Raw genomic sequence first — 24,728 nt, forward strand, 5'->3', positions numbered from 1 at the left:
GGTTGTTGATATCTCTCCCAGCAATCTTTATTACAGCTTGTGAGTCATCTAGCCCAGCATTTTGAATGCTGTACTCTGCATAGAAGTTAAATAATCAGGGCAACAATATACAGCCTCGATGTACTCCTTACCAGTTTTGAACCAGTCCATTGTTCCATGTCCAGTTCTAACTGTTGCTTCTTGTCTTGCATACAGATTTCTCAGGAGACAGGTGAAGTGGTCTGGTATTCCCATCTCTTTAAGAATATTCCACAGTTTGTTGTGATCCACACAGTCAAAGGCTTTGGTATAGCCAATGAAGCAGACCCAGATGTTTTTCTGTAATTCCCTTGTTTTTTTCTATGATCCAATGGATGTTGGAATTTCCTAGTTCCTCTTCTAAATCCAGCTTGTACATCTGAAGTTCTCAGACCACATACTGCTGAAGCCCAGCTTGAAGGATTTTGAGCAGTACCTTGCCAGTATGTAAAATGAGTACAATTGTGCAGTAGTTTGAACATTCTTTGACATTGCCCTTCTTTGGGATTGAAATGAAAACTGGCCTTTTCCATTCCTGTGACCACTGCTGACTTTTCCACATTTGTTGGCATATTGAGTACAGCACTTTAACAGCATCATCTTCCAGGATTTGAAATAGCTCAGCTGGAATTCCATCACCTCCACTAGCTTTGTTTGTAGTGATGCTTCCTAAGTCCTGCTTGACTTCATACTCTAGGGTATCTGGCTCTGGGTGAGTGACCACACCATCATGGTTATCAGGGTCATTAAGACCTTTTTTATATAGTTCTTCTGTGTATTTTTGCCACCTCTTCAACCTCATCTGTTTCTGTTAGGCATGAATTTTAGCGGGGGTAAAAACATTTAAATCTTCCTTTCCTCATTCATCAAGAAATATTTATTTATTGCTAATCATGGATTGAGCATTGTTTTAATTATTGGGGATACAGCAGGGAACAAGAGACAAGATTCTTGTATTCCATTTTCTCTGCTATGCAGAGATTTAGAATGGGTAATCTGATAGATTGGAGACCCCGTTAATACTTTAGATGAGGTGATCCTTGGAGATCTCTCTGAGGAGGTGACTTTTAAAATACAATATGAATGCCAAGAAATTAATCACAAAGCATTTCCTAAATAGGAACTGTTTGATCAAAGGCAGGAATAAGTTTTTTGCAACTGAGGAAAAAACAGTTCAAGGAGGCTGAAGCAAAGTAAGCTAAGTGTTGTAAGTAGAAGGCGGAGAAGCAGGAGGGACCAGATCAACAGGTTGTGTGAGCCAGGATAAAGTATTTGGACTTTATTGTGAGTGTGATGGGAAGCTACAATCAAGGAGGACAGTGATGCTACTTAATTTGTGTTTTTAAAAAGTTGTTTCTAGCTGCTGTATAGTGAACAGTTTATAGGGAAGCCAAAGGAAAAGCAGGAAGATCAACCAGGAAACTCTTCCAGTAGTTTGGACAGGAGATGAAGGTGCTGTGGACTGAAGTGACCATGGAAAGAAGTGGCAGGTCTGGTGTATGTTTTGGAGGTAGACCTGCTGGACTGGATGTAGAGAGGAGAAGTGATGAAATAGACAAAAAGAAGATAATGCTAAGATTTCTGGTTGGCTCCAACTAAGTAGTTGGGGGGTAGGACATAATGAGAAAGGAAAACTGGTGAAGGAGCACTTTTGAAGATAAAAATGAAACAGTTTTTGGTGGGCCATGTTAAGTTTGAGATGCTGGTTAGACACCCAAGCAGAAAAACGAAGTAGCTGGTTTTTTATCCAAGTCCGAAACCTGGGGAGATTCAGCACTGGAGATGTAGACTCGGGCAAATGGATGAAATTTAAAGTCAGGAGACTAGTTGAGATCACTTCTAGGCTATGTGGGATAGATGGAAGGAGGGGTCGTAGAACATTAAGGAGGCACTGTAAGATATGCAATCGAGAAGTCTTCAAACAAGTATTTGGAGGAATGGTCATTGAGAAGAAAAACCAGAAAGTAAACTATCAAGGAAGTCAAGAATAAAACAAGGAGAGAACCATCTAGTGTTCTCAGTGTGAATAAGAGTCAAATAAAGTAAAAGAAAAAAAATAAATTTGTCACTGGATTAGGCAACATGTATGTTGTTAGTGATCTTAATATGAACAGTCTCATCAGAGTAGATGAGAAGGCAGCTTGATTGGGGTGGGTTAAGAAGAAAATGAATAGACTGAAGGAACTATAGGTATGAAAGTCACCATGGGGCATCCAGAGAAAAAAGACAGGAGGAAAGCATAACAGGAGTCTGCTGGGCAATGTTGAGTGCCTATTTGAGCTCTGTGACTTTTAATGTAAAATGAGTCCAATAGCCCCCGCTATATATTTGTACCTCTAGTGATATTCAGTTGCTCCTGTACAGCATGGAGTAGTTGGGTAGTCATGTTTGGGTTCTGCTAGATGAAAACAATGGAGCAAGAGAGAGCTGAAGTTAAGCATATTTGCAAAGGGTGGGGGTGCTATAAAGTTGGATCATAGGTTTTAGGTTGGGTTTTGATAGAAATAAGGATGCTAGGGAAATGGCAAATTTTGTGAGACAGTGAAGAACAGAGAAGCCTGCCATGCTACAGTCCATGGGGTCACAAACAGTCGGACATAACTGATTGATTGAACAACAAGAAGAAGGGAAATGGCTCATAGAAAGTAAGAAGGGCCAATGAACTGGAGGTCTTGATGGAGTCAAAGAACTTGTGAAATATGGATGTAAAAGAGTTAAATGGATAGAAATTAGCAGCCAGAGGGTTTCCCAGCTGGCGCTAATGGTAAAGAATCCGCCTGCCAATGTGGAAGATGCCTGAGTTCCGGGTTTGATCCCTGGGTTGGGAAGATGCCCTGGAGAAGGAAATGGCAACCCAACTCCAGTATTCTTGCCTGGAAAATCTCATGGATAGAGGAGCCTGGTGGGCTGCAGTCCATTGGGAAGCAAAGAGTCGGACATGACTGAGCATGCATGCACTTGCTATTTGCTTGCTATGTTAAATTGGACTGTTTTGTGTGGGAAGCTGCTAGATTATATGAAGGATATTCTTACATGATGAAGTTTCACCCACTGCTTATTTTCCTTTGGAGTAATTAAGTTCTCTAGCATATTATTCCGGTGATGGAGTTATCATAAGCTGCAGGGAAGAATACAGATTTTTTTAATAACCCATCTTGCTAAGCAGTAGATGAGAATCTATTATATTAGTCAAAAGATTCCACTGGAGAATTTCAGTGGAGAAGGCCTTAGCATGTGACATCAATAAGCAGCTTTAAACTAATTTTTGAAAAAACAAAATGTCACTTTAAATGTAAAAAGCTGTTTCCTTTCTTTGCTTACAACACTTGTGATGTCAAATGTGTGCTTTTTTCCATACCAAGCAATTCTCCAATTCTCCAGGCACCACCCAGGTATCCTACAATTTAATTCAGTTTTGGTACTAACAACCCAGAGTTAGCACAGACCCCATAGGCTAAAGGCTCAGTCCCACCAAAAATGCTCCTTACTTCAGATACCACTTGGAAGTCCGAGGTTGTTACTTGTACTTTGGGCCAACTGGTTATAAATTGGGGGTTCTCACAACACTCTCTCCAGCTTATACAATTTGCTATAATCCCTAACAGGACTTCCCAGGTGTTGCTATTGGTAAAAAACTCCCCTGCCAATGCAGGAGATATAAGAGATGTGCGTTTGATCCCTGGGGTGGGAAGATCCTCTGGAGGAGGGCATGGCAACGCACTCCAGTATTCTTGCCTGGGAAATCTCACAGACCAAGGAGCCTGGTGGGCTACAGTCCATAGGACTGAAACAACTAAACACATATAATTGCTAACAGAACTCACAGAAATACTTTATTTACTCTTATTGGTTTATTACAAAGGTTACCACTCCATAACAGCCATATGGAAGAGAGGTATAGGGCAGGTTCCCCATACCCTCCAGACAGGTAATCCTCCAGCACCTTGATGCTCATCAATCTGAAGTTCTCCAAACCTCATTATTGAGGGTTTTTATGGAGGTTTCATTATATAGGTATAATTGATTATTTAATTGGCCAATGGTGATTGTCTTCCAGTTCCTCTTCCTCCAGAAGGTGGAGGGGGAATGTGGGCTCGAAAATTCCAACCTTATAATCATGATTTGGTTTTTCTGTAGCTCAGCGCCCATCCTAAAGCTATCTAGGGACACCCAACCATTTACTGGCATGCAAAAAGACACTGAAGACTCGGATTCCAAGGGTCTTAGAAGCTCTGGTGTCTGGAACCAGGGTCAAAAATCAAACATTACAACAAAAGATGCTCTTATTACCCTATCACTCAACATATTACTCAGGGGCAGGGACCAAATATATACTTATTATATCACAGTTTTATCACTTTTATGTTAGTGAAAATATTCCCATATTGTCTGACAATAAAGTACCATTGCTTTGCTCTGTTTGCCTGGAAGTATTTAAGTGCACTGTCATGGATGGTGATGAGTAATATATCAGTTGTAGGCACTATAGACACACACACATTAAAAAACAGACATGTTTGGATAGAAACAACATATTACATTATATAATGCTTTATTTACATTTTTACAAAACATTTTTAACCTTAATTAATTGGAAAATAATATTTGCTGCGTTTTTTTCAAAAGACCTGTATTTCTAATAAGCACTCCATTCATTGCTTGGTAGACTTCAGATCAGCACCTCCAGCAAGTTAATTGCATTCTTCTCCCCTTCCGTATTTAAGGGCTTCCCTGGTGCCTCAGATGGTAAAGAATCTGCCTGGAATGCCGGAGACCTGGGCTCAATCCCTGGGTCAGGACGATTCTCTGGAGGAGGGAATGGCAACCCACTCCAGTATTCTTGCCTAGGGAATCCCATGGACAGAGGAACCTGGAGGGCTACAGTCCATGGGGTCGCAAAGAGTCTGACAGTACTGAGCGACTACACTTTCCCTTTCTTTTACTTTCCTTATTTAAACACTATTAAAGTTCCCACCCCCACCCCCACCATAAAGTCGAACCTCTTAGCTTGTGAATACTGCCAGAATGGTAGGATTTCGCAGCTGTGATTTTTGAGTGTAAATAATGATGTCGTGGCTGGAAGTCAGTTCCAGGACCACTTCCAAGTCCACGTCCTTGTTTTGGCAAACTGTTTATCCGTGACCGCATTATTTTTTCTTAATCTATGAAACAGACGCATTAAGGTCGATTCACTTCATATACATCTGTTATCAGAAGAGGATTTAAAATTTCTTAGGAGAATGGACCAAGCATGGGCTTTAGATAGTGCAACATGTTAACGACATCACCCCATTAAATATTGTTGTTATAATCCAAAACAGACAACCCCAAACTTCTCTTGCTAATTCAAATTCCAGTTTCTTCCTATTGTTTCTTCTGGTTCTTTACTTTCTCTTCGGTTGACATTAGGAGCAGGAAGGGAGAAGGGAAAGGAGCCAGGGATTGGACCAGGGGAGAGAAGCCTATCAGACCGGTTAATCGTGTCTGTGATTCTCTCCTTTGCTTCCACCCAGGGACTAAGCGCTTCCAGCAGAAATGACGGTCCCGTTCAGGTACGGTCAAGGCCAGGGTCACACTGACAAATTTTACAGAGTAGTCTGAGGTGCAGTCTAGGTACCTGCCCCGAGATCCCTCTTGGTGTCGCGGTCACGGACCCCCACCGGTTCCCCTAGCGGGTACGCGGTCTGAGCGCGGGAGCGTCCTCCGACGGAGCGCGGGCATGCGCTCGGCGGCCGTGGCGTCCCCCAACCAGCCGGAAGGAGCGGCGGCGGCGCCCACGTCCTGCCGCCTGTCCGTCACGCAACCACCCACGCCGCCGCCGCTTTCGATTGGTCGCAGCTGCGGGCCAGGCCCCTTCTAGCCCCGCCTCCCGTGGATGGACAGGCCGAGAGGGCGGTGCGGTGGAGGGTGGGTCCGCCCCGCTGTCAGTTACGGGGGAAGACCTGGCAGGCGGGCGGCGCTCCCTGGCTACCCCGTCGCTCTCTCGGGCGCGCTCCCTCTCGCAGCTTGCGGGGAAGTCCGGGCCGCCCGAGCGGCCGCCGCCACCGCCTCGCCCCGTCCTCCTCCCAGTCCTCTCCCGGCTCAGTCCCTACAGCCCGCGCACCCCCGAGTAGTGAGAGGCCCCCGCGGAAGGTTCGGAGAGTCACCGCGGCGGCGCCGGTGGTGTTTAAACCATGTTAAGGAGGATTCTACAGAGGGTAAGAGAGAGAAACCGTCTTTCCAGGAGCACGTGAGGGGAGAGCCGGGGACGCGGAAGCTGCCCCCTCCTCAGCGCGGGCTCCTTCCTTCTTTAGGCCCCGCAGCCCGGGCGGCGATTAGGCCTCGGTCGTCTGCTCCGGGGGCGGGCCGCAGGGGCAGGGAGGGCGGGCGGGCGGGGCGGCGGCTGGGCAGCAGGCCGGGGCCGGGCGTCTGGTCCCCCGCGGCTCCGCACGCCCAGGCCCCGGCCCGGCTCTCGCGCGGGCTGTCAGTGCGCGCGGGAGGGTGTGGTGCCCACACGCTCCTTCCAGAACCTGGAGTGGCTGTGAAAATGGAGAGTTAGTGCCTGCGGGTCCGGCCCGCCATCCGCGCGCCAGGCCGGAGAACGCGCGCTGGGAGCCCGGGGCAGGCGGGCTCGCCTCTTCCCACAGCGCCCCGCCTGGCGTGCCCCCCAACTTCCCACGAGGCGCACCTGCCACACGCGGCTTCATTACCTCAGCTGGGCGACCCCGCAGGGTTATGTGGTGAAGCCTGGCCTAGCATCGGCCCAGTGGCGGTACCGACACCTAACTGGCAAAGTCAGCTGCGAAGGAAGATATTACTCAGAGTTGGCAACTTTTTTTCTCCTCCAATTAAAAATGCGTTTTCCTCTGCCAGCCTAGTACCTTTTTGGAGTTATCCAAGAATAAATCAGTTGTAAGCTTTACTTAACGGAATGCTCCTTTACTTTCTGCCAGTGCTATGTCCATTTCAGATCTGGAAAAACCTTAAGATATAAAGATTAAGTATTGGAAAGCTGGAGGTGTTTTGTTTAGGAATCAGTTCCTAGAATAAGAATTAAAATGTTTTCTGTAAGAGTTACTGTTAACTCAAGTTTTTGTCTGGTTAGCTTTTTTAAAACTCTTTTTGAGCCTAATGGGAGTGCAACAAAAAGAGAAATGGTTGAAAATTTGGTGCCGAACCCATTAGCCGGTTTTTGAGGGAGTAGGATAACTAGTTCCAAGCACAAAAGGAGTTTATTGAACTTGTAGTATGCAGTCCAGGAAGGTGCTGAAGAGAGTTGAGTCATCCCCTGTAGAGAAAGGGAGTGTCCTTGCGCCTGCAGAGCTTTGCGAAACGTTCAAGTCACATGAAACTTGGTCATGTATAAGGGGGAGAAAGAGTTAATTTCTGTATCTGCCACCTTGTATTGGCATTTGATGATTTTCTGCAATGTTTTGTCAGTTTTTGAAATCTTGGTAAGTGCTGTTTTTGTCAGTAGCAAGGGCATACGCTTTACTCTGGCCATCAGTTCAACCTTAAAGGCATCTGTGCATGGTTTACTCGCACTGATTAGAGTTTTCTTTTTTCACACTTGGAGGAACTCATTTCCTCATGCCTCAGATTTTTTTGTAACGTAGTCCCACAGCTGAAGATGATCATTAGCTTGCCTCTGGTTTGCTTTGAAGTTTATAAGTGAAACAAAGTGTTTACTGACTTAAGAATAGCTTCTAGTTTTCAGAGGTACAGCAGCTTTCAGGTACTCTTGGTTTAGTGTTCTTAAGCGTTACAGTTGTATAAAGGGCATTTTGAGTGTTGGTGCATACACATCAATGGCTCCAGAAGTTTCAGGTGAAACTACAAGGTGGGAATTTATTCTGGTTATTGCTGAGATGTTGTAAGTCACTTGGCAACATGGCATTATTGACATTTGTGAGCGGATAATTCTTTGTTGTAGTGGCTGTAGTTTGCATTGCAGGATGTTTAGCAGCATCCCTGGCTTCTACCTCCTAGATGCCATAGCACTCCCTCCCTCCCCCCGCAATCCCCTACCCACTTTTGTGACAACCGGAAATATCTGAAGACTTTACCAAATGTCACCTGGGGGCAAAATTGCCCTGGCTGAAAATCGCTGTCTTAAATTTATATATTCCTTTATAGAAAAGTTTGAATTGTATCTCACAGCTTACTACTTTTTTTTCCCTTCAGTATTCTTGAGTGGCAGTAAATGCAAAGTATCTGCTCGGGGCCTAGGAACCAGTTAAGTAAAATATGGGCCCTCCTTTTAGAATTCACAGCTGGTTGAGGGAATGGCCATTTAAAAGTAATGGAAGTGCTTTGTAATGGAAGAATGAATAGTGCCCGCAGGCCACTTCCTGGGAGGGTATTGGGGTGATCTGGAAGAGCTTCTGGGAGGAGGGAATATTTGCAGCTCAAAAGAGGGGAAGGCTGGTTGGGCTGAGGGAACTGTGGCTGCCTAGACCAGAAGTCATAAAATGGGCATGTAATATTAAGGGGAGTGTGAACAATTAAGTTTAGGTAGGCAAATGATGTGCAGGGATTGATAGGAGGTGAGGCTACAGAGGTGGCTAGAGTCCCCTGGGTGGAATTCGGCTCTAATCTTATAGATGGGTCAGTGTTAATGCTCAGCATTTAGGAGCATTTGGATAAATCCTTAAAGAAACCTTGTAATTTGTATTACTAGTTTAAACTCCACAGGTGGTATTTACTGACAAGTATAACTTGAATCTTTATGTACCATGGCAACCATTTTATTTTCTCCCATCTTGATAATCTTATTTCTCAGAAGAGGTCATGAGATACAAGATTAAAACTAAGGTGACTCGGAGGAGAAGGGGACGACAGAGGATGGGATGGTTGGATGGCATCACTGACTCAATGGACATGAGTTTGAGTAAGTTCTGGAGTTAGTGATGGACAGGGAGGCCTGGCCTGCTGCAGTCCATGGGGCCGAAAAGAGCTGGACACGTCTGAGCAACTGAACTGACTGAAGGTGGCTTAGTTAGAGATTTGTTTGAAATGGTGTTCATGCTTTGAAATTAAATTGCATACTTTTTTAACATTCTGTTTTTTACATGACCTTTTCATTTTAACTCTTGTAATTTTCCTCTGAATAGTGTACTTTAAATAGCATTTTTGAAAAAAGAAACAGTGTGCTTATAGTCAATTGTAACTCAGAATCTTTGAACATCACCAATAAGGTACCAGGGTACTTTATAGAAAATTTAGTTTCTGTTTTTTCTTTCTTCCATTAGCTACTAAAAAGTGTTTCTTTGAGGCTTGTAAAAGTCTGGAAAAAAAAAAATTGAGGTAGCTCTAATATGTTTGTATTGATTGTTTTGCTTAACAGGCTTTGAGGAGAAATGTGGATTTAAAGAGCTTCATGGCTGGAAAGACACCAGCATTTAGTACTTAAGGCAGTTTATAAGCTTTGTTGCCATTTCATTCTTAGGGATTTTACTTTGATTTAACTGAGATCTTTAAGTGTATTAGATTTGCTTTTATTGGTAATACTGCTAAAGAAAAAATGAATTTAATTCTAGAATTGTGGAAACAGAAGTCTTTTTTTATGGTTAATGGGTCTCTCTGATTTTAAAAGTGAGAGTAGAAAGGGAGAGATAAAGTGTTTTATCTAAAGCAACACAGTAGGTGTCAGAACTGAGACTAAAGCCAAATTTTCTCAATCCATCCCCCTGCCCCTTTTCTCTGCTCCTCAACTGATATGGTTAGCACTGTGCCAGTCATTGTGGAAAATATGGGAAAAATATGAGATCTAAATTCTCTCTCAGGGAATTTATATGATTAAGTGCCTAAATGAATTATACAGAAAATGAAGGCTGTAGTAGTACAGAGGAGAACTGATCAGAATGAACCTGTGTGAGTGGAGAGTCTCCTTGGAGGGATGGGGTTTTGAAGAAGATGCTTAGCAGAGGAAGAGAGTTACTTTCATTCTAGGAAGGAGTTTACAGTATAAACAGACTCAGAGACAAGAATGATTTCATTCTTCCTGCTATCCCTCCATTTTTTGCATATTGCCTTTCAATAAACAAGTGTTTAATATTAAATAACACTGGATATGTGCTCGATACTGGAGGTACAGCCGTGAATAAAACTGATTCTTACCCTTAAGTAGCTTAAAACCAAGAGATAGAGGTCTGCTTACAGCAGAAAGAAATTGAGAGAGAAACTTAAAATTGTGTGACACCTCATCGTGGAGATTCTTGACCATCTAGCTCAGCCCTGTCCAATGCAAATACGAATCACATATGTGATTTAAAGCTTCTAGTAGCCACATTTAAAATAAGTGAAGAGGGACTTCCCTGGTGATCCAGTGGTTAAGAATCCGCCTTGCAGTGCAGGGTATGTAGGTTTGAACCCTGGTCGGGGAACTAAGATCCCACATGCCGAGTAGTAACTAAGCCTGTGTGCTACAACTGCTGAGCCAGAGAGCCACCACTAAGACTCAACGCAGCCAAGTAAATGAATAAAGATAATCACTGTCAAGGAGACATTTTTTAAAAAAGTGAAGACGTGAAATTAATTTTTAAAATAGATTTATTCTGACACAATATATAGTCAATATAATGACTCAATATATCTAAAATATTTCAACATATAGTCAACATGAAAATTACTGATGAGATTTTTTTTATACTAAGTTTTTGAAATCTGATTTGTATTTTGCACTAACAGCACATCTAACTTTGGACAGGCCATATTTTAAATGTTCAGCAGCCTTATATAGTTGGTGGCTACTGTATTGGACAGTGCAATACATAGATACTTTTAAACTTTTATTTGGAACTAATTTCAAGCTTACAGAAAGTTAAAAGAATAAAATAATACAAGAAACAGCTGTATACTCTTTATCTAGATTTACTTATTGTTCACATTTTATCCTGTTTGCTTTATTACTTACATGCTTCTCTCTCTGTATATGTGTAATTTTTTTTTTTTTTCTTGAATCACTTGAGGACCAGTTATGGCTTTTCACCTCTGAAAGCTTCAATGAAGAACAGGGATGTTCTTTTACATAACTACAGTATAGTTGCCAACTTCATAAATTTACATTGATTCTATTTACTATTCATAGTTCCATTTTTTTTCAATTAACCTGATAATGTCCTTTGTAGTATTTTCCCCTTACTAGTTTAGGGTCCAGTTAGGTTTATTTATTTCTTTTTTTAAAAATAATTTGTTTATTTTTGATAGCCCAAGGTCTTTTTTGCTGTACAAGGGCTTTCTCTAGTTGTGGGCGGGGTGGCTTCTCTGGTTGCAGACCATGGGCCCCAGGCCAGTGGGCTGAGTAGTTGTGAAACAAAACACGTGGTGTCTTCTTGGACTAGAGATTGAACCCTTGTCCCCTGCATTGGCAGTCGGATTCCGATCCACTGTACCACCAGGGAGGTCACGGTTAGGTTTAGATATTATATGTAGTTGTTAGCTTCTGTTAATCTGAAACATTACCAGAGCATTTCTTCGTAATTTATGACATTTATGAAGAATACAGATCGCCTCTTGCTTCTCCCCCCCGCCCCTCACCCTCGCTATAGTGTACCTTATGTTGTGTTGCCATTGTGAGTAAGCATCAGGTGGCCAAAGTATTGGAGCTTCAGCTTCAGCATCACTCCTTCCAGTGAATATTCAGGACTGATTTGCTTTAGGATGGACTGGTTGGATCTCCTTGAAGTCCAAGGAGATCTTCTCCAATACCACAGTTCAAAAGCATCAATTCTTCGGCGCTCAGCTTTCTTTATAGTCCAACTCTCACATCCATATGTAACTACTGGAAAAAACATAGCTTTGACTAGATGGACCTTTGTCAGCAAAGTTATGTCTCTGCTTTTTAATACGCTGTGTAGGTTGGTCATAACTTTTCTTCCAAGCAGCAAGAGTCTTTTAATTTCATGGCTGCAGTCACCATCTGCAGTGATTTTGGAGCCCCAAAAAATAAAGTCTGACACTGTTTCCCCATCTATTTGCCATGAAGTGATGGGACCAGATGCCACAGTCTTCGTTTTCTGAATGTTGAGTTTTAAGTCAACTTTTTCACTCTCCTCTTTCATTTTCATCAAGTGGTTCTTTAGTTCTTCTTCACTTTTTGCATATCTGAGGTTCTTGATATTTCTCCCAGCAATCTTGATTCCAGCTTGTGCTTCCTCCAGCCCAGCATTTCTCATGATGTACTCGGCATATAAATTAAATAAGCAGGGTGACAATATACAGCCTTGATGTACTCCTTTACCAATTTAGAACCAGTCTGTTTTTCCATGTCTAGTTCTAACTGTTGCTTCCTGACCTGCATTCAGATTTCTCAAGAGGCAGATCAGGTGGTCTGGTATTCCCATCTCTTTCAGAATTTTCCAGTTTGTTGTGATCCACACAGTCAAAGGCTTTGGCATAGTCAATAAAGCAGAAGTAGATGTTTTTCTGGAACTCTTGCTTTTTCGATGATCCGACAGATGTTGGCAATTTGATCTCTGGTTCTTCTGCCTTTTCTAAATCCAGCTTGAATATCTGAAAGTTCACGGTTCACATACTGTTGAAGCCTTGCTTGGAGAATATTGAGCATTACTTTGCTAGCATGTGAGATGAGTACAATTGTGAGGTAGTTTGAGCATTCTTTGGCATTGCCTTTCTTTGGGATTGGAATGAAAACGGACCTTTTCCAGTCCTGTGGCCACTGCTGAGTTTTCCAAATTTGCTGGCATATCGAGTGCAGCACTTTCACAGCATCATCTTTTAGAATTTGAAATAGCTCAACTGGAATTCCATCACCTCCACTAGCTTTGTTCGTAGTGATGATTCCTAAAGCCCACTTAACTTCAAATTCCAGGATGTCTGGCTCTAGGTGAGTGATCACACTATCGTGGTTGTCTGGGTTATGAAGATCTTTTTTGTATAGTTCTTTTGTGTATTATTCTTGCCACCTCTTCTTAATATCTTCTGCTTCTGTTAGGTCCATACCATTTCTTTCCTTTATCGAGCCCATCTTTGTATGAAATGTTCCCTTGGTATCTCTAATTTTCTTGAAGAGATCTCTAGTCTTTCCCATTCTATTGTTTTCCTCTATTTCTTTGCACTGATCACTGAGGAAGGCTTTCTTATCTCTCCTTGCTATTCTTTGGAACTCTACATTCAAATGGGTATTTCTTTCCTTTTCTCCTTTGCTTTTCTCTTTTCACAGCTATTTGTAAGGCCTCCTCAGACAGGCATTTTGCTTTTTTTCATTTCTTTTTCTTGGGGATGGTCTTGATCTCTGTCTCTTTTAAAGTGTTATGAACCTCCATCCATAGTTCATCAGGCACTCTGTCTGTCAGATCTAATCGCTTAAATCTATTTCTCACTTCCACTGTATAATCGTAAGCAATTTGATTTAGGTCATACCTGAATAGTGGTTTTCCCTACTTTTCTTCAATTTAAGTCTGAATTTGGCAATAAGGTGATGATCACTGGGTGATCAGTAGGTGTTTAGCATATGGAACAGAATTTAATTACTGCCCTTCCCTGGATCTGAGTGCTGATAATTTATCAGACTAAAGACACATTCCAGGAGTTCAGGACAATGGAGCGGGTTGCTTACTGAAAACAAGACTGAGGTCTCAGAGTTGTACACTGACTGCCTAGTAATTTTTACTCAAAAGGAGGGTCAGAGTGTTGTTCTTGGACCTGCTGTTTAAGCGCTTTTAATTAAAAATAATCAATATGCCAAAGTGACATATTTTAGGGTTACATATTTCGATTCCCTTCAGGCACATAGTAGGAGGTAATGTTTGCTGAGTGAGCATCTAAAAGAATGTTTTAAGAAGAAATTAATTTGTCAGTGTTGCATGTGATTCATATTATAGGACTGTAGGAGAGTACAGGCAGAGATCAGAGGAGACGGATTTTAAAATCAAAGCAATTACGATTTGCCTTATGATGATGGCCGTGGGAGCAGAAGAAAGAGATGAATAGCAAAGACCTGAACATATCTCCTTCTCATACATCTTTGTGTCTACTGTGTGATGTGGATGCACTTAGGAGGAAAATAGACGTGAGCCCCTGTGGAGCTGAGTAACCAGGGGCGAACTGTGGAACTGTTCAAACAGTCACTTATGTTCCTTGGGTGAGTGATCGGAAGGAAAAGCACAGAGAGCCCCAGAAGCAAACAGCAGGAGGGCTCTGATCTAACTAAGATGTTCCGGAAGTCCTCCCAGACTAGTTACACATGTAAGTTTGATGAAATTATTACTCATTTACTGAAGCAAATTTTGAGAAGTAGAATTTTTTCTCACTGTGTAGATTTATTTTTAGTGTGTTAAGAATAAAAAAGAAATGAAGATATGAAAGAACCAGGGCTAGAACTGTTTTCTTACATGGGTGGTCTTTGCTGGAGCTGAAGAGATAGTATAGTTGGTCAAGAACCTGAACTCTGAAGCCAAACTGCCTGGAGAGGCATCTGCACCCCATTTACTAGCTGGGTAGCTTTGGGCAAGTTTCTTGAGTTCTCTGTGTTTCATTAAAATGGTCATGATAATAGTACCCTTCTGATACAGCTGTGAGGATTAAGTGAATTAATACATGTGACACTGTTACTACAGTATCTGGCTCAGAGTAAGTTCTCTAGAAATGTTAGCTATTGTTAATGTTTTTTTATTATTACGTACTCCAGATTTATTCAAGGAATGCTTTTCTTATCACTCCCTTGTTATTTATTTATTTTTTATACTTGGTGTGTGTAGTCATTTGTCACAGTGTTGAACATCTGTACTGATAACTGGCTGGGCTTGGGATGCAGAGTTTTAATAGTAAAACTCTGCAAGAGTTTTAATGGAGTGAGACAGATACTTAAATTTAAATAATTACAAAGCAACGTGATGTGTCAGTACATACCCAGAGGAAGAATGTGATCACAAAAGAAAAAGTAATTCTATGGTGTGAGGGGGAGGGCAAGAATACACAGAAAAACTATACAGAAAAGATCTTCATGACCCAGACAACCACGATGGTGTGATCACTCACCTAAAGCCAGATATCCTGGAATGGGAAGTCAAGTGGGCTTTAGGAATCATCACTATGAACAAAGCTAGTGGAGGTGATGGAATTCCAATTGAGCTATTTCAAATCCTGAAAGATGATGCTGTGAAAGTGCTGCACTCACTATGCCAGGAAATGTGGAAAACTGAGCAATGGCCACAGGACAGGAAAAGGTCCGTTTTCATTCCAATCCCAAAGAAAGGCAATGCCAAAGAATGCTCAAACTACCTCACAATTGCACTCATCTCACATGCTAGCAAAGTAATGCTCAAAATTCTCCAAGTGAGGCTTCAACAGTACATGAATCGTGAACTTCCAGATGTTCAAGCTGGATTTAGAAAAGACAGAGGAACCAGAGATCAAATTGCCAACGTCTGTCGGATCATCAAAAAAGCAAGAGTTCCAGAAAAATATCTACTTCTGCTTTATTGACTATGCCAAAGCCTTTGACTGTGTGGATCACAACAAACTGGAAAATTCTGAAAGAGATGGAAATACCAGACCACCTGACCTGCATCTTAAGAAATCTGAATGCAGGTCAGGAAGCAACAGTTAGAACTGGACATGGAACAACAGCTGGTTCAAATTGGTAAAGGAGTGCGTCAAGGCTGTATATTGTCACCCTGCTTATTTAATTTATATGCCAAGTACATCATGAAAAACGCTGGGCTGGAGGAAGCACAAGCTGGAATCAAGATTGCTGGGAGAAATATCAAGAACCTCAGATGTGCAGATGACATCACCTGAGTGAACTGCAGTGAACTGAAGCGGGAGGGAGGGAGATAAGGAATGGAAATGTTGAAAGCCTTGCAGAAGCCTGAGTGCCTCAGGCAAGGATGAACGAGGGACAGATGGCATTTTTGGGAACCATGCAGATGCAAAAACCTGAAGCAGCCTAGGACATCTTAGGGAAATTGTAAATATTTCTACATGTCAGTGGAGATAGTTATAAGAAATAAGACAGGAGAAGATTTTGGATATTATACAATAGACAATATAGAGCCACAGAAAGTTCTTAATCAAATTTGTAATAAGACTCTTCAAAAATATTTTTCCAGGTAGTCTTCGTAGAAAGTAAATAAGGTCAATCAGTCTTCTAAAATTTGTTAGTGACTCCTCAGTGCCCATAGGAGATGTCTAGATTCTCTATGTTGGCATGCAAGGCCCATATTGCTCTGGTTCCTTGGGGAACAAAGATTCCGTTTCACACTCATCTCCATCTACCTCTCTGTATATTCATTGACCTCGGCATCTTTTTAGTGGGTTTCCCACAACTTTCTCTCTTCTCCCATCCCTTCACATCTCTATATAAGTGCTTTGCTCTTCTCCGGTTGTCCTACCAGTGCTTGTCCACATTGCTCAGTTTAGGTGGTATTTAGAGTTAGTATCACCTAAGAAAAAAAGTTGCTTGCTTTTTATTTCTTCTCCCAGAGCACTCCATACTGATTAAGAGAATGGGTTTTTGAAATTAGACCAAGATTTCAAACTCTCTGGTACCCACTGCTTTATCTGTGAATTGAGCCAAATATGTACTTTACAGTATTGTAGAAGGATTAAATGAAATAATGTTCATGAAGCACTCACCACAGAACCAGCATTCAGTAAACATTTAATATAATATATAGTGGTTTGGGCTTCCCAGATGGCTCAGTGGTGAAGAATCTACCTGCCAAGCAGGAGACATGGATTCTATCCCTGGATTGGGAAGATCCCCTGGACAAGGAAATGGCAACCCACTCCAGTATTCTTGCCTGGGAAATCCCATGAACAGAGGAGCCTGGCGGGCTACAGTCTATGGGGTCAAAAAGAGTTGAACGTGATTTAGCAAGTAAGCCAACCAACAACCCCTATAGTACCTTAGAATACTAAAACTCTTAGTATATAGATATCTGCAAAACTTACTACATTGTTTTTGTGGTACTGGACTTCACTGGTAGACTGAGTTCCCTTAGGGGGATTTTGTTGTTGTTGTTGTTTTTTCTTAGTGTGTAAGACTCTGATGCTGGGAAAGATTGAAGGCAGAAGGAGAAGGGGATGCTAGAGGATGAGGTGGTTGGATGACATCATTGACTTGATGGACATGAGTTTGAGCAAGCTCCAGAAGTTGGTGATGGACAGGGAAACCTGGCGTGCTGCAGTCCATGGGTTGCAAAGAGTCAGACACGACTGAGCGACTGAACTGAACTGAAAACCTCTGTTAATATTTGATACTCGATGTATTGAGTTGAACCAAACATTGTTTGGTTTTTTCCTGTAGCATCCTATGTTGAAACCTGAACAAACCTTTTGGCCAACCCAGTATTTTTAATGATGTATGTTGACTTGGTAGCTGTGTAGAGAGGATGTCGCCATTAAGGGAGAGGCTGGCTAAAAGGTAGTAACTTTTTAGTTCCTAAAATTGTTGCACATTGGAATCATTTGGAATCATTTTTTAAAAAAAGAAAAAAAGATAGCCATGTTCCTCCATTGAATCAGAATTTCTACCTCCCAGAGGTTGTCAAAAGCTTGAATCAGACGATGGCTTTGGGAATAGAGAAAGGATAGATTTTCAGGAATGTTAGGAGAATTAATAGGACTTATCGACTTGTGAGTAGTCTGGGTGGAATGGACTAAGATGAAGAATAGAGGAGGAGGAAGAACAGCTTTGGGGAGAAGATGAGTGTGAACTAGAGGTTTGGACATCCCAATAGATATTTACTAGGCCCAGCACTCAGGAGACAAGTCGAGGCAAGTATTAGGTATGTGTGCACATTGAAGAGACATGAAGTCAGATAAGGATTGAGTAGTGTCCACTGATGGAATGGTAAAGAACTCTGGAGCCAGGCTGAACCTGAATAGTTAGGTCATACCTAGTTCGGTTTCAGGAGGGTCATAGGGAGAAATGATTGGATGGGAAGCAAGGGCACAGAAACAGGAGCACAGACTTACTTTTCCATGATATATGGAGGAGAGGAAACAGTAGTTAATTAAATTTTAAATGCATGAATGTAACCTATCATACTTGGACAATATTCTAATAAGTGCCTTTTATTTTCAAGGATTATAAACTTCCTCAAATCAGTCTAAGTTGAAAATGATTTATTGTAAGTTTTCAAAGTGATCTAAGAACAAGAATTGCTGTACAGTTGGGTCTGTAGACAGTGGAACGTAGAATGGTGTCAGGAGGAGAGGCCTCTCTTTTATCTCACACAATGTCATGGACCAGTGGCGTTCGGTCTCTGCATCCTGTGTCCATCTTCCTTGCTGTTACTTGCTTAGTATGCTCAAGTGAGCATCTGGCCACATGATTCTACTTGCTTTTCACCTTACCTTTGCATAGCCAACTGGCCAGATGTCTCAACTTCCATACCCCAAGAGAAGAATCTAAAATGTCCTCCTTATCTTTTCTTATTGGATAATGTGTAAAAGTCTCTGGTTGGCCAGTAATAGAGTTGCTTCCTCTGGGTCAGATGTTCACTGCTGGTTTAGTCAACTGAGGTTGGGAGTGGAGTGAGGTCATTTGATTCTTAAGATTCTTCCTTCTAGGAATTGTGATACCATGAAACACATCTTTTACAGATCATTCTAGATATAAGCTTTACTCTGGCTTGGAAACAGTGATTATAGTTCTGGTTAGGTTCATTTGGTGCTAGCTAATTTTCTTAACTCTCTAATTTTTTCTTTAAGAGCTTCTGCACTCTCAAGAAGCAATGGTATTTTGGCTGGATTATACTCTTATTTACCTCATGGCTGCATTATGTATCTGTTTAGTGCCAGTTTGTGTGACTAGTCATTTTTCTTCATGGTCTGCAATTTAAAGGCCTATGCTTGAAATTCAGCAGTGGTTCATTCTTCACAGTGGGGTTTGTTTGTTTGCTTTGCCACTGAGCCAGTTTTATTGGTTGCTACCTAGCTTGTGGATGGCTGCTGTTGGGTCCAGGTGATCACATTTGGTCACTTGGCAATAGATATGGGGTCATATAACCTGATTGTCTTGGACTGTGTTCTCAATATGAGCTGTGGTATTGAGGATAGGGTATTTTACATTAGGATAGATCCTGGCCATTGCATGCACTATGACTGATATATTTAATACAATAGCATGAATAACCTAGTTGCATAGACGTCTGTTTAAGTATTGCATGGCTCATACCAGTAGATGGGATTTAAAAGCACATTTTCCTTCTTATTTTAATTTTTAATATTAGACTGTGGTTAAGTTTTACATATGTATGCTAATGTAAAAATTTTTCTAGAGTCTCAGTGATCCTTTATTTGGACTTTATTAGCTGAGTAATATTTGGATATTGTTTTAAGAATTTCTTTGTCTAGTGCCATGCCAAAATGCACTGTTGTGGGGGTTGATTAAGAGGTAAATCATATTTAGTTAGATTTCTGGTAAGGAAATATATGTTTATTTTGTTCTGTAAGGCATTAATTTTTCTGGTATAATCTTATTATATCTGTTTTCAACTTGTAAATATTTAAAGCAATGATTTAGTTTTAAAATATTTAGAAATAATAAAAGAACATATTTTCTGGTTACAAATATAGATCATGTCCATCATGGAAATCTGAGAAGTTCAGAAAAGGAAAATTGAAAAGATGTCTAGGCTTGCAGCATAGTGGACTGTTTTACAGCGTTTTGAAGTGAAATCCCCTCTCTGTGCATTATTACATTTGTAATTAAAAAATATTTATTTTTAATTGGAGGATAATTGCTTTACAATGTTGTGTTGGTTTCTGCTATACATCTACATGAATCAGCCATAGGTACACATATGTCCCCTCCCTCTTGAACCTTCCTCCCACCTCTTCCCACCCTCTAGATGGTCACAGAGCACCAGGTTGAGCTTGCACCATATAGCGAATGCCCACTGGCTCTCTGTTTTACATAGGGTAATGTATATGTGTCAGTGCTGCTCTCTCAGTTTGTTGCACCCTGTCCTTCCCATGCTGTGTCTACAAGTCAGTTCTCTACATCTGTGTCTCTATTGCTGCCCTGCAGATGGGTTTCATCAGGACCATTTTTCTAGATTCCATATATGTGTGTTAATATACAGTATTTGTTTTTCTCTTTCTGACTTACTTCACTCTGTATAACAGGCTCTAGTTTCATCCACCTTACTAGAACTGACTCAGATGTGTTTCTTTTTATGGCTGAGTAATTCCATTGTATATATGTACCATAACTTCTTTATCCAGTCATGTTGATGGACACCTAGGTTGCTTTCGTGTTCTGGCTATGGTAAATAGTGTTGCAGTGAACACTGGGGTACATGTGTCTTTTAGAATTGTGGCTTTCTCAGGGCATATGCCCAGGGGTGAGATTGCTGAGTCATATGGTAGTTTTACTGCTAGTTTAAGAAATCTCCATTTTCTCCATAGTGGTTTTCTCCATAGTGGCTGTATCAATTTACATTCCCACCAACTGGGCAAGAGGGTTCCCTTTTCTGCATACCCTCTCCAATGTTTATTGTTTGTAGATTTTTTGATGCTGGCCGTTCTGACTGGTGTGAGGTGATACCTCGTTGTAGTTTTGATTTGCATTTCTCTTTTAATAAGCGATGTTTATGAGCTGTATGTCTTTATCTTTGGCGAAATGTTTATTTAGATCTTCTGCCCATTTTTTGATTGGGTTGTTTGTTTTTCTGATATTGAGTGGCATGAATTGCTTGTATATTTTGGAGATTAATCCTTTGTCAGTTGCTTCATTTACAACTATTTTCTCCCATTCTGAGGGTTGTCTTTTCATCTTGTTTATGGTTTCCTTTGCTATACAAAAGCTTTTAAGGTTTAATTAGGTCCCATTTGTTTATTTTTGTTTTTATTGCCATTACTGTAGGAGGCGGGTCATAGAAGATCTTGCTGTGAATTATGACAGAGTATTCTGCCTGTATTTTCCTCTGAGAGTTTTATAGTTTCTAGTCTTAGATTTATGTCTTAAATTTTTGGTTTTAAATTTAACCCCAGAGGCAAAGGCTTGATCTCTGGCCATGAAACCAAGATCCCACAGGTTGTTATGACAATTTGTTATTGCTGAGTTGTGTCCAACTCTTTGTGACAGCCTCTTCATTCTTCCTGGAATGGCAATAATAGGAATTAAACAAAAAAGAAACAAAAAACCAGGAAATAAAAAATGTACCCCAGACAAATGGTAAATGCAAAATCAGACAAATAGAAACAAAACCAAAGGAACATACCTGCCCCCCAACACAGACAGACAGACATACACACGGACATACATACACACCAACAAAACCAAAACAATCCAAAGAAGACAAAAGGTAAGAGTGACCTGGTGAGCAAATGAAACCAAAAATATCGACCAATTAAAAACAAAACCAACTAAAACACAAAACTGAAGACAAGACCAAAACAGAGTGCTAACTATGGAATAAAGCAAAGAAAACAAACTAACAAACATAGTGAAAAAAAATAGAAAGCAAAAAGTTAAATAGAAGTCTATAAAAAAAGGTTTATATAGTTAAAGAACAACAAAAAAGAAAAAAAAATGAAAAACCCCACAGAACCACAGAAAGCCAGCATAGAAGTATGTAAAGGAAATAAAACTGATTAAGAATAAGGTTCTCAAATGTCTAGAGATAATAATAAAAACAACCAGAGCAACAGAGAGGGAAAAAATCCAGAACGAGCTACAGAATAAATTAAAATATAAGAATAATAGTAAATGTTTTTTCAGGTCTCAGCTGTCAGTGTCGTCCCCGCCCCGTGAACCACAGCGTGCCTCTCTCCACCTAGCTAGCAGGCCCTCCAATACTAGGGCAGGGCGGGGCTCTAGACCTCTTCTGGGGACAGCTCAGACTAATCTGGCCCTGCTTCTGTGTGTTCTTGCCTCCAGTGTCCACAGCGGCCAGATATAGGGTGTTTTCTTTCTACTGAGCTCCCCCCCACCATCTTTCCCCAGTGTGTAGCCCTTTATACTATGCTAAGTCACTTCAGTCGTGTCTGCCTCTGTGTGACCCCATAGACCGTAGCCTACCAGGCTCCCCCGTCCCTGGGATTCTCCAGGCAAGAACACTGGAGTGGGTTGCCATTTCCTTCTCCAATGCATGCAAGTGAAAAGTGAAAGTCAAGTCGCCTAGTCGTGTCCGACTCTTAGTGACCCCATGGACTGCAGCCTACCAGACTCCTCAGTCCATGGGATTTTCCAGGCAAGAGTACTGGAGTGGGGTGCCATTGCCTTCTCCGAGCCCTTTATACGTATCTCAGATACAAGTAAGGTACATTTATTGCAGTGGACACTTTGGTGTGGGACATAGATCCCCCTTCAGGATAGAGGCACATTCTTTTCATTGCTTGGAATCATGGCTTCCTCATCCAAGTTTCTGTCCCCTTCCTGGAAGCAGCCTACATTTCATCCCTGGTTGATGTAGGGATGCACAGAATCATCCTCTTGTCTTTGTTAGAGACTAATACGAAGGGCCATTCCAGCTTAGGGCTCCTAGTGGCGTTACTGAGACTGCTTCAGCACTGTGCACAGCAGTGCTGTTCAGCTTCTCCCTTGGGCCAGTCGTGCTGCCTCTGTATCCGCACAAGGGTTCCTGAGAGCTCGTTCCAGTAAACCTGCTTGCAGATTTCCATCTCAGACTGTTTCCTTGGGAACCTGAATTACAAGTCGTCTGCTATTTGGATAGTCTTTCTCAGGGATTTTTGCATTATAAGAGATGATACTATTCAGGATGGATTTTAATTTTATGGATTTTGTGTTCTACTTCTTTGAAACTGACATTCTGCGTATCTTTTATAACAAGAATTCATAGCCAGTAGATTAGAATTTTTATTAGATTCTGGAATTTTACATAGTAGTTCTTCAACACATTCTGGAATTTTTGAGATGGCCAACAGGTTCTTTAGGAAATTTTATTATTTCTCTTTCCTAGTTCTCTCAGGTATGTTTTAGACTTAAAAAATGAAAAGTGGTGCGCGATGGGTGGTAGGATGGCAGTGGCAGTGTGGGCTGTGACTGGGGTGGAGGCAGCACTGTGGTCCCGGCACCCCAGGAGCCCCGAGAGACAAATAGGGGGCTGTGTTGAGCCTTGACGCCCAGCGTGTGCAGCCTGGTGGAGCCGCTGCAGGTGCACATCTTTAACTCGAGGCTTCATATTTTCAGAGCTTCCAAAAAAGCCTGCTAATTTACCACACCTTAAAACTCAGTGGGCAAGGTCTGTATTTCACTGGTATGATAATTTGGCTGCAGTGTTTGTTCCCTCTCTGGGAACTCCAGAGAGGAGTTATGCTGAGTGGATGTTATGAGTTATGCTACGAGTGGATGCTTTGATTAATTTTACTCAGGCATTTCAAGATTCTCAAAAAGCTGTTTCAGCTCTTAATGCTAAACAAGCACAAATTAGAAAGGTGGTCTTACAAAACAGATTGGCTTTGGATATTCTGATGGCTGCACAAGGAGGAACTTGTGCCATTATTCATACCCAACGCTGTACATATATACCTGATATGAGCACTAACGTTACTCATTTTACTAATCACATGAACAAGATGATTGAGGCTATGGATACTCCTGAAGCCTCAGTTGCCTCACTTTGGGAGATGTTAACTAGTTCCCCATGGTGGAAAACTATCTTAATTACAATAATTCTGATTGTTCTGTTTTTGCTGTTTGCTCCCTGCATCTGTAATTGTGTAATTGGATTTGTTTCTTGTCGCATGAAGGCTTTTAACTTACAAATGGTTGTCCAAGCTCCTCTGAGTGTCACAGCCTCCTCCAACTATTACTTGGGGCCCCTGGATCAAAGACCCTCAATATGAGGGTTAGGAGAATATGTTGCTCAACAATTTAGGGACCACGCCCCTAAACAGCAGGAAGTAGTTATGGAATGAAAATGATGCCCCTTTCCCTTGGCAACATAATTCTCCTAAAAGAAAAGGGGGGAATGAGAGAGTCATTTCCTAGGCAGGTTGAGAAGAAGTCTAGGGGTCCCCAAGGAGAGAGGGGTCTGGAATTCTCAAGGAGGAAGAAAGGACAAACTTCCCCCGCCCCCCCCCCCCCTACATTCCTTAAGATTATATAACAAGAATGTATCCTGCCTGAGGACAGTCTCTGGATTAAACCTTCTGGCTAATCCTGTTATTTTAAAATGTAAATTATGGGAGTAGGTCTGGTGAGGTCTTTACAACCTCCAGACATTCTTTTGATTCCTTGGAGAGTATATAACTCCACTGCTAACACTAGCAAGGGGGTACTCTTTCTGCCCCCTTCTGATGCCTATGTCAGAACCTTTCTCTCTCTCCTTTCTACTTTAATAAAACTTTATTACACAGAAGCTCCGAGCGATCAAGCCTCGTCTCTGGCCCCGGATTGAATTCTTCTCCTCCAGAGGCCAAGAATCCGGGTGTCTTTTCGTGGTTCAGCAACAACCTTTCACTGATAGCTAGCAAGGGCCTAAAATTAAAAAAAAAAAAAAAAAAAAGTCTCTTTTTAGAACTAGACTATGAATTCTTATTTTGATATATTTTTTGGTCTGTCCATATTTATTGAATCAAGCAAGTCTAAACTTGCTTAAAATATGTAGATCAGTTTTAATTATATGTTAGATAGTTAAAAACTTATTAAAGTCTTTCATTTCACTTAGTATCAAGTTAATTGTTTGTTTGTAAACCCAATTTAGTTATAAGTAACTTAATTTGTAATTAGTTTTGATAGTCTCTCATTGACTTGGCTACTTTTTTTCCTGACTTGACTGCTTTCATGTAAC

General features: G+C 41.4%; 1 protein-coding gene across 5 annotated transcripts in view; it reads left to right on the forward strand.

The window, feature by feature from the left end:
• Nucleotides 1-24,728, forward strand: part of EEA1 (early endosome antigen 1) — a 141,158-nt gene that overhangs the window by 4,644 nt on the left and 111,786 nt on the right. For 3 of the 5 annotated variants that reach the window (XM_027543167.1, XM_027543168.1, XM_027543170.1), the window contains exon 1: nucleotides 5,939-6,215. The exons of 1 other annotated variant lie outside the window; for it this stretch is intronic. In XM_027543167.1, the coding sequence (XP_027398968.1) occupies nucleotides 6,192-6,215 (24 nt within the window). In that variant the 5' untranslated portion in view covers nucleotides 5,939-6,191. Of the gene's footprint in view, nucleotides 1-5,938; nucleotides 6,216-24,728 lie in introns of those variants that run through there. One more of the 5 variants, XM_027543172.1, reaches the window with a different exon arrangement.

Source organism: Bos indicus x Bos taurus, chromosome 5 (genome assembly GCF_003369695.1).
Source record: "Bos indicus x Bos taurus breed Angus x Brahman F1 hybrid chromosome 5, Bos_hybrid_MaternalHap_v2.0, whole genome shotgun sequence".
Taxonomy (NCBI): domain Eukaryota; kingdom Metazoa; phylum Chordata; class Mammalia; order Artiodactyla; family Bovidae; genus Bos; species Bos indicus x Bos taurus.